Here is a 14,539-nt window from a genome sequence, read left to right as displayed (position 1 = left end):
TATAATACATATGTATAATTATTTTTATATGCTTTACGGTAGAACATAATGAAACATCGCAATAAATATTTCCATAAATGATATCGCAAATAGAAAATTAGCCAATAGTTTCTAAATTGGCAATGTTACAATCAATCTGAAAAAACAAAATATATTAAAATCTAACAAATTCTATAAATATTAATTACTTATTTGTATATTTTCAAATCATTTAGAAACCTTTTCAACTATATCGTGTTTAAAAGAAAGAAAAATTAATTAATTATTATTTAGATTTACTAACGATGATTTTATTTTTGTAATATATGTAAACAAAAAAAATATTTTGATATATATATATACTAATATATACATTTGTTACGCTGATTAAACTTTGTTTCTTTGTAATATATTATTGATATTTAATTCGACGCTACCTGTTTATCTTCGTTCGTTTTAAAAAGAATTTTTTCGAAGTCCTCGAAGGCACGACACCACAACCCTCACTCGTTCGAAGCACGCACACGACTGATATTTGAGATTTCAAGTTCGAACGTGTAGTACGTAATAATACAGCCAGGAAGGAGAGGGAGAAAAGGATGCTGTGCGCGTTCTTGTAAATACGTATTGTAAATAATGTCATATATACAGTATGCACATGCATGCATGCATGCACGCAAGGATCTTGCACCCTATTTTTTATTATAATATTTTTTTGAGATAAGGAAATAAATAAATATTCGATATTTAAAAATATAATGTTTTTAATGATCTTTATCCACATTGTAACAGAATGCGTTATGTTATTTAAATTTTGTTTCTTTTTTTCTTCCTTTTCTTTTTTTTCTTTTTTTTTCTTTCTAACAATAAATGGTATCGATACATACATATTTTGATATTTTCTTTTATTATTTTAAACGGATCATCGCGAGTTATTTGAATTTTCATAAGACGAAAACAATTGATATGAATATTATCCATTTACACTCTCCCTATACTATCTTCTATTTATATACTCTAAATATTTTTAAAGTACATCTTGCCTTTCTTGTTTCTTTTACATTACTTTATTTTATTCCATAGATAAATATTCTTTCATTTTCTTTTGTTTTTTTTTATTGTTATTGTTATAATATTAATTAACACATTCGCAATCGGCGTTGTCCGTACGTAACATTTAACTTCGGAGATATTACATTATAAATCTAATATAAATTACTTCGTGTTAAGAAATAATATCACAATTTAATAAGTTCAACAAAATAATAGAATACACATAAACGTTTAACAATCAAACAATAATTTAACAAAAGAAATTAATGGTCATAATTTATTATCTAATGGCGTAGGATAACGCAATCAACATTTAGCTAAATATTTTTAAACAATGTAGTACTATATCACCTTTCTTTAGGTAAAGAATATTAAATGACGTGGGACTACTTTACAGATCTCGAATATGTTAATGAAATTTAAATTTTTGATTGTATCGACCCAATGGATTTGATCAAATTCAATAAATTGTCTCTTTCATACATATATAAATTACTTGATTTGATCAAGAGATTAATGAGTTTAAAGAAAATAATATTTATATTTAAGTGTGTATATATGTACACACTTACACGATTTTTTGCCTATAACTTTACAATTATTATACACTTTCATATTCCTCTTTTAAAATACATTATTCATCTTTTTTCACTCATGTTATATTTTGTTTCTGAATAATCTACATCTATATCTACATGATTTTATTACGAAAAGAAGCAAAAAAAAAAAAAACAAAATTAATATCATTTTGATATAAATTGATTTCACAAAACATTCCATAAAATTTGAAGTTCCCATGATAAATGAAGCTATGTGATTCTCGCCTATTAGTAGAAAAAAAAAAATCACTTGGAAAAGTATACATGAGATAATCGAGTAACATACAAGATATATCAAATATTCGCGATAAAACAATATTACTTATCTATTGGACTTTCTGATCTCAATGTATATACATAAAGCGTATGTACAGAAGCTTAAGAATAGGCTTCGAATCTTTGTGCAGACATCATTCTCAATGGCAATAAGATATGCCACAATTCATATACATTTATGTATATAAATATATTTATTATATGCATATATTAATTATATACAGATACAGTAAAACTTTGAATTGAGGGTAACTTGCTGTACAAATGTCCCATAAGACGAGCACAAAATTTTGATTTAATAAATGAGCGATGTCTTACAATACGAACAGTACGAATAGCTTGTCGTCTGCCAAGCATAGTAAATAAAGTGCAGATTAACTTGTTTAATTTTTACTTAGTATTTTATATTTTATATCATTTATATATGAATATACGAATTATCCGATTTTTCATTATGTATTTCTTATGACGAAATTCAAGGTTCCACTGTATATACATATATATATACGTATATATATATGTATATATATATATACACAAATATTTTTGTAAAATTTTAGTTACAATATATATATATATACTTACCAACTGTTAAACGNTATGAATATACGAATTATCCGATTTTTCATTATGTATTTCTTATGACGAAATTCAAGGTTCCACTGTATATACATATATATATATATATATATATATATAGGAATTCACTCTTTTTAAATTTTGGAAATGTATTTTGACAATACATACGAATTGAAATCAATAATCTGATTATAATCATATGTACAAAAATTATAAAAGATAATGTAAAGAAAAAAAGAAAGTTATATTAATTACTAGGTAGTATAATTGTAGATAATTAACTATTAATATTACTTAGCAAATTACTGATGCGATCTGTTAAATTTCTTTAATAATATGTGTTCTTTATAATGAACACATACAATAGCATATAATAAATTTGAGGAAGAATAAATTAAATTGAGTCCTATTCGTAATTTTGTTGTAAAATACATTAGGTTATTGGAAGAAGAAAAAAATCAAATTTATCAAAGGAAATTGTGAAGATCAATGTCGCATTATTTAAGTCTTCTTTAAGTTTGCAATATTAATTAGTGTAAAGAATATCACAATAAGGCTATGTACCATAGTAATTACCCTCATTGAAGAATTTCGTCGATTATATCTTCCAATGACGAGTTTTTTGTTTAAAATAATTCCAAATAATTCTGATCTCCTTGTTGGAAGACTTCGTTTTTCTCGTTTTTTATTTAAATGTTTTTTTCTCTATTCTATTAATAGCGAATCCGAAGAACTATCATCCTTATTTTGAGGTTGATAAACAACATCATGACAAAGTGGACATCGATCTTGTACGTAGAGCCATTTTCGTAAGCATACACCATGGAAGTAATGATTGCAGCGTGTAATTTTTGCTGCCTGCATTTCTTGATAGCATATGGCACATACGTCGTTGAGCAATCTTAGTTGTTCAAATTTCGCCTCGGCTAATGAATTAATTTTGTTAACTGCGGTTCGTCTCTTCATAAAAACTAGCCATCCAGCTTTAACTTCGCACCAAATATTGAAGTATGCGTGGATGCACATCATAATAGCACGAATAGCACCGCCAGCTTCGAAGATTAGTATCCAGAAACCATTGAAGAGTAATATTACGCCAAAGGCAAATTCAATGATATTGCCAAATGATCTTATAATATAAACGCAATCATCCAACTCTTCCCAAAATGCGGTGCGATACGTATCGATGAGAAATAAAACGTATATAGCCAAAGATACCATTACTTTGACTATTACTTCAACACTGAAGACAGACACACCTAGTAACCATGTGCTCACACTAAATTGTGACCAGAGGAATGCCAATAAAGATACTGGAAAGATAATAAGGAGGGCGCAAACCCCAAGAGCACGTAGATGCCTATGCAGTGCTGAATTGTGTGAGGCACTGAGAGACATTAAAAGTGGATTTACAATGTTATGTACAAAATGTAGTACTGCAGTAAATAATAAGCAAAAATTTCTACACAATTTGACTAATCGATTTTCTCTATCTAAGCTTGTCAGTCCGGTTTGAAGTGCTAATATATAGAATAACATGGCAGATATCGCACCAATGCTTTTCTCATCCCCATCTTCAGTCAATAATACCCATTGGAAGAAACAACCAATATAATGACAAATAAGTGAAATTATACTAGTCATTCCCAACAATGCCGTCAAAGTTTCACAGCCATTTACCAATAAGGTTCTAACCATATCGTAATATGAGAAATCTTCATCTCCATAATGATTTCCCAAAATTTTGATAACTTGCTCCCCTATTCTTAACAACCAAAATGTACGTAATACGCTTGGAACGTTCAAACGGAACCATTCTGTTTCTAAAAGAGCAGATAGACCATAATTACTTATAAAATTGCGTGCGTGAGCATATCCAAGATAAATTGTCTTCAGAATTAAAACGCTGTTGTACCAGATAATAAATTTACAAACAGCTAATGGAAGCAGTGTAGCAAAAACTGGTGTATTAGAAAGAGTCGATATCTGAAACAATCATGAATATTAGTTTGAATTCCTTGAATTGAAAAATCAATGATAGTGACGTAAAATTAATAAATGTCTATTTTTACTCACAGGCAATGGATAAATAGCCAGAAGTGATGGCGCCATAAAACTTAATACCAATAATTTCTGAAGAATATAATGTCTTGGAGCAAAGCGTATATAACAAAAAATGGTAGCCAGTAAACACTGTAATATATAATTCTGAATAATCAGAGATCCTATTCCTTCCTTAATAATAGAAGTTAGATCCAAGTGTAATATATCATCCAATAAACTGGCTTTATATTCAGGCTTGCTCATATATGCTATTACAGCTTTGATAGTATTATCATTGGACCAATAAGAAATAAATATTAGTCCTAAAGACATCATGTATAAGTAGACAATTATAAGATGTTCTGTCCATAACATGAATGCGCACAAAGCTGCTATAATTGCTGCAAAAAAATTACTGTATTATATAAAAATGATTACAAATTTGATGCTACCACTACCTCATTGTATATTTTCTGATTGCAATATTATTCAAATAATCTCTACTAGATAAGAAATTTGTTTAAATATATTCAAAAATTAAACTAAATTTTGATCAGTATACGATAATCTGAATTGTAAGTTGTCTTTCTTGACAAAACTGGTGACCTATGCAAATTGACTCTAACACAAGAAAAAACACTTTTACATTAATAATGTATGAACTTTGATTATTCACTGTGTATATATTAAAGCAAACTATAAGCAAATGTAGCAATATTTACTTATATTTAAATTACAATAAAATTTGTTATTCTTACCTAAACCGAATATTATATTCATCACCATTGCCATAAGAAACATTTGATAACCATTATTTACTTCAAAGTTAAAGTAATACGTTAGGAAGGATACATTCCCATAAAAAGGAGTAGATTCAAAGAAAATACTTGACTCGTTGCCAAGTATGAAATTGTCAGTTTTGTTTAACATAACAATTTTATCTGATCCTCCAATATTGAGACGAAGTAATCCATCAATAATGAACAAAGGTGGCACTCTCATTATAATATCAGCAAAAATAAAAAACTTATTCCATAATGGGAATTCCATATTTGATGATTTGACTAATGCGTCGTACGAAATTTATTACGATAAAAAAATAAACGTATATTTTGATAAATTCTTATAAAATGATGCAATTGAAAATGAACAAACACTATTACCTTATACGAGCACAAGTACTTGCAATAACATACCAAACAATAACAATGTTGAGTTTTAGAATAAAAAATGATGAAAATTTAAAGTTTATATAAAATTTCAAGATTTAATTTAACTCTTTAACACGCGCAAATCAACAAGAAGACACTTCAAATATGTTCATCCCAAAATATAAGGAAGATATTGAAGAAATAAATATTAATAACTATTTAACTATTTTTTAGCTAAGAACACAACACACAGCGAGCTCACTCGAGTCATGTATTCACTGGATAACAAGAGTCACATATCGTTCGTCTTAAATATAATTTTGTTGGCAATTTTAACGTTTCAAATTTCGATATGAATAAAAATAAAAGATAAAGGAAAAGCAATGAGATAGCCGATTAGAAAGCAGTGGCGCTTAGAATCGAGTATTAACTAAAAACATATGATCAATTGATTTTTACTACGTTAAAAAAACAAAAAACGATACGTAACAGTACATACAAAATAACGTTTAACAGTTGGTAAGTATATATATATATATTGTAACTAAAATTTTACAAAAATATTTGTGTATATATATATATACATATATATATACGTATAGTTCTTTTCCCAAGATGACAACTTTTGTTTCCTGAAGCACTTGCGTTCGATAAAATTGAAAGATTCGCAGTCAATCAATCACAACACAAATGGAAGAATAACCAAGAAGACGATAGAATTTACAATAATCTTTTTCACTTTACAACCAAAATATCGTTACTTATTCAAATGATATTTTATAAAACCTAATTATTACTATCAATCAAAGTAAAAACTCATACGATGACTATTATTTTAATAAATTTTTTACAGTTCTCGTTTTTTGTCAATCATGTTTTTATTCGCGAAATGTCGTTAATTCTATTGGTATACGTCTGACTTCACGTTTCTCCGATGATCATATTTAATCTTTCTATCCGTTTTAACTGGTTTACTTGTTGGTTCAGTGATTTGCTGTTTTACCGACATAATGCGATTCAAGGAGAAAGTAATAATCATAAATGCCAAAAGATGTCTGAGCTGTTCATTGACGCGAGTGATAGAATTATTAATTAATTATTTAATTAGTTATTATTAATTGAAAAAACTAAAACGTTTTTTCTTTTTTCTAAGCAAAGAAATGAAGTTTACAATTATTTTTTGTTTTCAATCAATTGCTAACTTTTCGTTTGTCCATTTTTCTCCGGTCTTTCTAGCACCAATAGGATATCGGTTTTTTGTTTAATCTAGTAAGTCTTTTTCACTGCACCTGTTCCAAGACAATCGTTCTAAACAAGTCAACTCCTTTAATTAATAGTTAATACAAAATATCTATATAGGATTTCTAATTGTTGTTTGTTTTTAAATGTATATAAAATTTAATTACACATTCACTTTCTGTACACTAATTGTTATTAAAAGTTACTAGTAAGAAAGTTTCAAACATATTGAAATTCTAATAACATAGCTAAGCCGATAACGGTAAAAGTGTAATGTTACCTTTATCTTACCGACAGTCGAAAATACGACTTACCGACCGAGATCTGATGGTAAGTTAACTACAGATCTCGGACGAAAAAAAACGGGTACCGACAGTAAACAAATTTAACCGCAGAAAGATAAGAATAATTGCAAACTAATTAATCATTAAAATTCAGGAACTGCTAATTTTATTTTCGCAGATTTTTTATTTATGCAACTCTGTCGGTAAAAAAGATTAAAATTACTCTGTTGGCAAAACAGTTAAAAAATGCTCTATCGGTAAAACAAATTAAAAATACTCTATCGGTAAGACAGTTTTAATATCTAGAGATTACTAGATGTAACATTTAATATGTAGAGATTACTAAAAACAGACATCTTATTCGGTCTAGAAAGACCGGAGAAAAACAGACAAACGAAAAGTCAGCAATTGATTAAAAATAAAAAATAATAGGAAACTTCATTGCTTTGGTTAGAAAAAAGAAAAAACGTTTTCGTTTTTTTAATTAATAATAATTAATTAAATAATTAATTGATGATGTATGCAATTATGGATTTTAAATGTGCAATTAAGAGTTCTTATTCATTTTTGTCTGCCGTTGCGGTCTGTGCCAACTCTTTTGTGCTAAATATTTTAATAAGTACGTAATACATTTCGTTAATATTATTTCGAAAATATGTTTATTTTATATATATGTATAGTTCTCGTTTAATTATTTTTATTTATTCTTTTTAAATAACTTTCTAATCATTGAAAAACTCAAACGGAACTTATTAATACAAACGAATTTTTCTTATTTATCATTGATAATTTTATTATTCAAATTCACAGTTTCATCGAGTAGTTGTTAATACGTACTTTTATTGTTCGCGTGTACATATAACTTATGGTGACGATAATAGTACGATGGCTGTGAACGAATGTAAAGCGCGGCCAAAAGGGTGAGGGGGGAGGGTTGGGATTAGAAGGGCGAGAGGTATACAGAGATTATTATAAAATAATAATTATATTTGGAAGCATACGTCCACTTTCGTCACTCGCAATCTCTCATTAAAAATTTTTTTATGGAAATACGTCGTTCTTACGATTTGAAAATTTCTTGGTGTTATGTTGCGTTATAAGATAACGCAGATACTCTCTCTCTCTCTCTCTTTCTTTCCTATCAATTTTTTATACGATACTTCATATTCTTTTTTAGAAGATCGATCATAAATCCTAAAAGCACGGTAACGATTGTGTTACTATTTATTCCGATATTTATAATTAGCGTATATGTTTATTTTTTCTCTCTAAAAGTTTCAGATGGTAATTATGGGTCGAGCTTATTGGGAGGAGAACACACAGAATTTAGTTTTGTTATTTAAATAATTAAGAAAGAAAGAAAAAAACAAATATCGTAAAATAATAAGCTTTAATTAATCGTAAATTATTGTACGAGATAGAACACGAATTTATTTATTTATTAATTAAAAATAACTTTTCAAGATTATCTTTTTAATAGATTAGACTCACGATATTACATATTAATATTCTAAGCTAAAAAAAAGATCATAATTTAAATGAATATTTATATATTAAGATAAAAAGATCGGATCCGTATTCGATCAGTTGTCGTTAATTTTTTGAAAGAAAGTAATCCTAAAGAAAATATTCGAATATCGAATGTAAAATTATAAAGACCGAGGGTTGTTGTCCGACATAAGAAAAGAAAAACTGAATAAACAAATTGTTCACGAATTTGAAAATGCTCTTTCCTTATTTTTCACAGAGGATATACGATTACGCAAACGTTCGTATCATCGTACAGATAATAGTTCATACCACCCACTCATTGAAATCTCTCTATCTATCGTTTTCATTTTGTCATTGTCCAGCATACAATAATCATTCCTACACGATGTATGTGTATCCTTTCATTAAAACAATTTATCGGTCAAGATGTAACACGCTTCCTTGTATATTCTATCAATAACATTATTTGCTATGTTTATAATACAAGTGTCTTTTTTTTATTTATTTATTTATTCATTCATTTATTTATTTATATTATCCGCAAAGAGAGTAATAGTTCGTTTACTCATAATGCTTTACGAGAGCATAATTACGATTCTCTTGTTAGCGTCTCGTTCTACTACCTGACAACTTAACTGGTCTAACTCCGGTTCAGCACAGTCTTGTTAAAGTCTCCCTGTCCAGTATTTATAATATCGCGTTTTTTTGTTTTTTTTTTTTTAAGAAACCGAGGAATGTTCCAAGAGAGATCGGGATGCTCAGAAAAATATTCGATCGCAGAAGTCAGCTAATAAGTCACTCGAGGCACAATTCGCTGCTACAAGTTAAACTAAAATAGTTATACCCCTCCTCTTCTTTTTTCTTTTCTTTTCTCTTCTCTTTCGCTCTAATTTATCTCTCTCTCTCTCTCTTTCTCTTTCACATCGTTCATGGATTTACTTATACGATTATGAATTTAAAAAAAAAAGAAAAAAAAAATATTAATTTAAAATATACTTAACTTGCCAATAATAGTAATCATTTAGAAAAGAAAAAAACCATTACAGATAAGTAAAAAAAATGATTACAATACGTGGTATCATTTCATATGCAATATTACGAATTAAAATTATACGCGAAATAATAATGAGAGCAGAAAAATTACAGAGAGAACATAACAGCGCGAAACTTTGTACAAAAATGGTATATTATATTGTTCATTTCTCATTATATGTATATATATGTAATATAGCTTAGCTTAATCGTTCCGTGCAAATGCGAAGGATGTGTCTTTTTTCTTTCTTTCTTTTTTTTTTAGGTATCGTTCGCCGTACGCACAGGTCACTGCATTCTATTTGTTCGTTCATTCGTTCGTTTATTATTTTCTTTTCTCCCTTTTAAATATTATCATGATATCGCAAAGATTTTTTTTAAAATGCGATGATAATTTATCGAATCGCTTCAGCGTAGTAATCATTTATAATATGCACGCAAAAATGGATATTTCGTGTGTATGTGTGTTTATGTTTATTTTTTTTTCCTTTTTTTTTTTTGGTTTTGTTTCTCTTTCTATATATCATGTGTTGCGCTTCGCGCGCGCGCAAATACAAGAGTAAAGACACTACACTTAAATTGCGAGCTATAAAAATCCTAATTTCTGGATTATACGTATTTACGTGGTCTCGTTAATAAAAATAGAGCTTTAGCTAATTGATACAATGACACTTATTATTATCACACGAGACAGGTCCTGCGAGAGCCAAAGTTCTAATCTCAATATTCAATGTTCCTTTTATCTTTATCTTTTTTTTTTTTCTTTTTTTTCTTTTTCTTTCTTCGTCTGAATTCAATTTTTAGTCCGGATGTGTACTGATGTAGCGAAAGTCGCAAGGCATTTCAAGTAATCAAACATAATTAATAGGAATCATTACGACTGTCTTCTCTTATTGGGAATGGAAATGGGTTGGAATGGTGGGAGAGGTTGAAAATGAAGACGAGGGAAATAAGGGCTTTCGAGAAGACAGGTAGTACTCGTATTGCTTTTAATATCAACTTCTTCTTTGTTTCCCTTATTAAAATTTAATCTATACCTCGTTGTTTTTTAGCATCGTTCGTTGAACGATCTCAACGGAGACGAAGTTTAAGTTACCCGCTGTTTTTATTAAAGGGTCTTTTTTTTTTTCTTCTTTTTTTCGAAGCATTTTTTGTCTATTTCTTTTTTTTTTTTTTTCTTTTTTTTTTCCCCCAAGTACTTATTCTTATAGCGTTATCATCGAGCGTGTACGTCCTAGAGAATTAACCGCATTCGCATCATTTTTATTTCTCTCTCTCTCTCTCTCTCCCTCTTTCACCATCGCATTATTCGATTTATTCTTTTAATCCTAACAACCAATCATTTATATAATCTAATAAATCAAGATATCAGATCATCGTTATTACCATGACTAATCCTGCATAGCAGTTAACAAAAAACAAAGACTGAAACAAATAACGAAAAGATAATAATAGTAACATTATTATAGGGGATTGAGGTATTAGGATATGGTTGGGGACGAAGGAAAATGACGATGATTTTACGTACTAAAAAGTAATGTTACGATTTCTTGATGACTGTAACATAAGACGAAATATGAATTTCCTTAATATATATATGTACTTATAATATACTTTATAAAGAAGTTGAAAAGGTTTAGAGATCGATGAAGAAATCGATCTCGATACCTTTATCTCCTTATTATTTTTTTTTTCTTTTTTCTTTCTTTCTTTCTTTTTTAACATCTTCGTTTTTTGATCTTTTGTTTGTCTCTCTTTTCATGGATATCTAACATCAAGGAACAACTTCCCTAAATGTAGTAGTAGGTCTGCTGTTACGCAAGATAATTTTGCAATTACATGTTACACAAACATAGATTTCATAGATCTTCTTCGTTATTTAAACTGACAATTTATAAATAATACAAATTTTCTATACATTGAGAGCAAAGTCTCAAAGAGTCTATATACGCATCCTTTATATGATGACATTGCAATTATCATGATCCGTGCAGTGCAGTCAATATTATTAAAACTGATCTAACTTTTTTTTAAGGAACTATTTTATTATTCTGATGTATGTATATCACATGTAACGTGATATATTAAATATGTTTTTTTTTCTTTTTTTTTGTTGAAGAAAGAGATCATCTTTTATCATAGAAGTATATTTTTCCTTTCTTCTACAAAGCTTATTTTTTTCCAAATTTGTTAATAAGTTAATGAAGACTATGGAGAAAAGTTCGAGCATCATAATTTTAAACTGCATTACAGGAAGCATAATAATGCATTAGTTAATTCATTACTCAAAACTAATATGTTTATCCTAATTATCAGACCCATAATTTTAAAAGAGTATGCTAGTTAAAACAAATTTAAATGTGTGTCATTTTTAAATAAATAATGTCAATCTATTATCACTGTTTATAATTAACAGAATATTTAACAACTTTCTTCACCTCTTTTCTCTCTCTCTCTCTCTCTCTTTCTTTCAAATTACTTCATTTTATTTTTTCACGTGTAACGTTAAAGAATCATTAGTGTCAAAGTGGAAAATATTTATTCTCTATCAAAGGAAATAATTTCCTAAGAAAGGGAAATTTCTAACGTTTCCTTTTTATCTTGATATGGAAAATCATTAATCGTGAATATACATTAGTCTGGTGCTTTATACATTTTTGAGTGCTTTTTATTCTCTCTGTTTCATTACCAAAATCTTTGCATCCTGAAGTAGCATGTGTGTTTATGAAATTGTTTATATTATAATCCGTATTAAAAACACCTGTAAGAATTTAGTACTTTAGAATTTCTGTTTTAATAATCGAGCACTCTTAATGCGCTTCAAGGCACTTATGAACCATCATTTAAGTAAAAAGCGGATAAGAAAATTGACGGTAAAATAATATACATTTTAATAAAAACAAATTTAAAAGATGAGGAGATTATTGTTGATTTAAGAAAAATTACATAAAATGTTGGTTTTTTAAGTTATCATTAATTGAAAACGCTATAAAAAATGAAGCTAGAATTAATAAAAACACAATTGACAGCCTTAAGAACATTTGGAGCACCTCAATGTATATGCATAGCAAAATCCAGACTGCATAAGTATGTATATGGTGAGATATACTAATTACGTAAAAAAATATATATGGTGGTGTTGTTTAAAAGAAGCCTGCTTTGTATTTCAAAATTAGTGCAATCATCAATTGAATCTGCCTAAGATAAAACTTATTATATTCTGTTTCTTTTAGGTTTCATAGTTCTACTACACAATATTTAAGAGATGGTATAAATACTAAATACAACATAGATACGGAGAGCTTGGCTCTTTGGCCGTACTCAAACTGAGTTAAACCCGTTGATACACTTATTCGAAATTTTACGTTATTCTCGTGTTAAGTTATTAATTAAGTTATTATTACATATTTTATGTAAAGTCTGCAAGCCCAGCTTACCATCAACAACTGTACTGTATTCACTGTTTATATTCATACGAATTTCAATAAATAATTAATAAGAGTAATATTTAGAGAAAATCCACATTTTCTTTTATATAGTTATTTTTCAGTTCCTATTTTTATCTTTTACACAAATAATTTTATATAAATGAATGTTCTTTTTGTTATTGCTGTACCGTAACACTGTTTCTTACTTTTCCCATCGTTTATAATAACATTTTTACCGTTTTAAGATTTTATTTGTTTACCCGAATCCTTTGAAGCAGAAATTTGTGCCATATATTCCTTGATCCATATTAGCTAATGCAATATAGGAAATATACGTAACAATAGCTTTATTATGAAAATAAAAACAAGATAATGTGTGTGTAGGCCTACATATGTATAAGATTTTTTGTTCTGGTATTTGGTAACTGATGTTATTCATTCAGCTAGATTCGCATTAAGCAGAGTTTACTAATAAATATTCGAAATAGTTTAGTACGAAGATTTAGTAGCAAATTTCTCCAGGAAATAAAGAAAAAAAAAGTAGTAAAGAAACATGATCCTGTATACTGTGCTATCATGTTTTGTAATTATTACTATTATTAAGTATATAATGATCTTCATAAAATACTCACGAATATGAAAGTAAACGATAAAATCTCATTGGCACACGTGATAGCGATTTATTTTTTTTATTTTTTAAAAACTCAATTTAATAATCTAGTGGATAAATAAAGCAAATAATTGCCTGTGCAATATATTCAGCTCATGCCGAAACATCGGTTATATATCCACTGTCTGTAATTGTAGTATTATTTGTATAACTGATCATAAGGTGTGTTATATTAAAACACTTTTTATATAATGTATGGGCGAATTAGATATTTTCACTGACCGTCTCTACATAGTGTAGTAGCGCAATTACTGTAGTAGAACAAGCTAGAAATTCAGCTGCACGTTTGGTGTAAGAAAACTTGATAATAATATCGTCGGCACAATTATTAAATAATTGACTTGACGATTCATTTTATCAGTTGAGAGTGACTCCGTGTGCAAACTTATTTGAACTAGTCAACTTAAGAGTTTTGAGAAGTCTTATGCATGTGTTTTAACTTACATGCATCTATGTACATGTATGCGCATGGCAAGGTATCGGTGCAAATTTCTGCATGTAGGTGTATATATAACTTATATGAACGCGTGAGCTGTGTGGACGGCGCTATGTACACCACTTTTCGGTCAATCGACTATTGACATGCAAATAGTCGACTTTCGTCAATGTAATTCCGACACCTATTGTTTCACTGTGTCCATTTAGTTTAACGTGCCTCGTTCACGTCAATATATACCGTTGTATTATCTGTAATACAATAAATTCTTTAATACTT

At 28.4% G+C, this 14,539-nt stretch overlaps 3 protein-coding genes across 7 annotated transcripts in view; all 3 read right to left on the bottom strand.

Moving 5' to 3' along the window:
* The window catches only part of LOC106784760, a 13,437-nt gene extending 12,915 nt beyond the window's left edge, over nt 1–522 (bottom strand). Inside the window, exon 1 of the mRNA XM_014744613.1 lies at nt 417–522. The gene's annotated coding sequence lies outside the window, so the exon portion shown is untranslated. The remainder of the gene's footprint in view (nt 1–416) is intronic.
* A 2,086-nt stretch (nt 523–2,608) lies between these two features.
* Nucleotides 2,609–6,215, bottom strand: LOC106784813 (protein TRC8 homolog). Its single transcript, XM_014744744.1, has 3 exons — nt 5,288–6,215; nt 4,563–4,930; nt 2,609–4,472 (listed from the first exon to the last, which is right to left on the bottom strand). Exons 1-3 carry the CDS (start codon nt 5,577–5,579, stop codon nt 3,192–3,194), a joined length of 1,941 nt encoding a protein of 646 aa, XP_014600230.1. The 5' UTR covers nt 5,580–6,215; the 3' UTR covers nt 2,609–3,191.
* A 3,982-nt stretch (nt 6,216–10,197) lies between these two features.
* LOC106784790 (protein phosphatase PP2A 55 kDa regulatory subunit) overlaps nt 10,198–14,539 on the bottom strand; it is a 40,201-nt gene continuing 35,859 nt past the window's right edge. For 4 of the 5 annotated variants that reach the window (XM_014744674.1, XM_014744672.1, XM_014744675.1 and 1 more), the window contains one exon: nt 10,198–14,511. The gene's annotated coding sequence lies outside the window, so the exon portion shown is untranslated. Of the gene's footprint in view, nt 14,529–14,539 lie in introns of all 5 variants that reach the window. The other variant, XM_014744673.1, reaches the window with a different exon arrangement.

The sequence above is a fragment of the Polistes canadensis genome, unplaced genomic scaffold (genome assembly GCF_001313835.1).
Source record: "Polistes canadensis isolate GaletaPanama2010 unplaced genomic scaffold, ASM131383v1 scaffold_40, whole genome shotgun sequence".
NCBI lineage: Eukaryota > Metazoa > Arthropoda > Insecta > Hymenoptera > Vespidae > Polistes > Polistes canadensis.
The sequence above is the reverse complement of the archived record's forward strand: the minus strand, read 5'-3'. Positions and strand labels throughout refer to the sequence as shown.

Coding starts and splice junctions, on each gene's coding strand:
- LOC106784813 (XM_014744744.1), bottom strand. CDS start 5,579: ATGGAATTCCCATTATGGAATAAGTTTTTTATTTTTGCTGATATTATA. Junction 4,931..5,287: donor GAATATAATATTCGGTTTAG/GTAAGAATAACA, acceptor ATTTTTTTGCAG/CAATTATAGCAGCTTTGTGC. Junction 4,473..4,562: donor TGGCTATTTATCCATTGCCT/GTGAGTAAAAAT, acceptor TGATTGTTTCAG/ATATCGACTCTTTCTAATAC.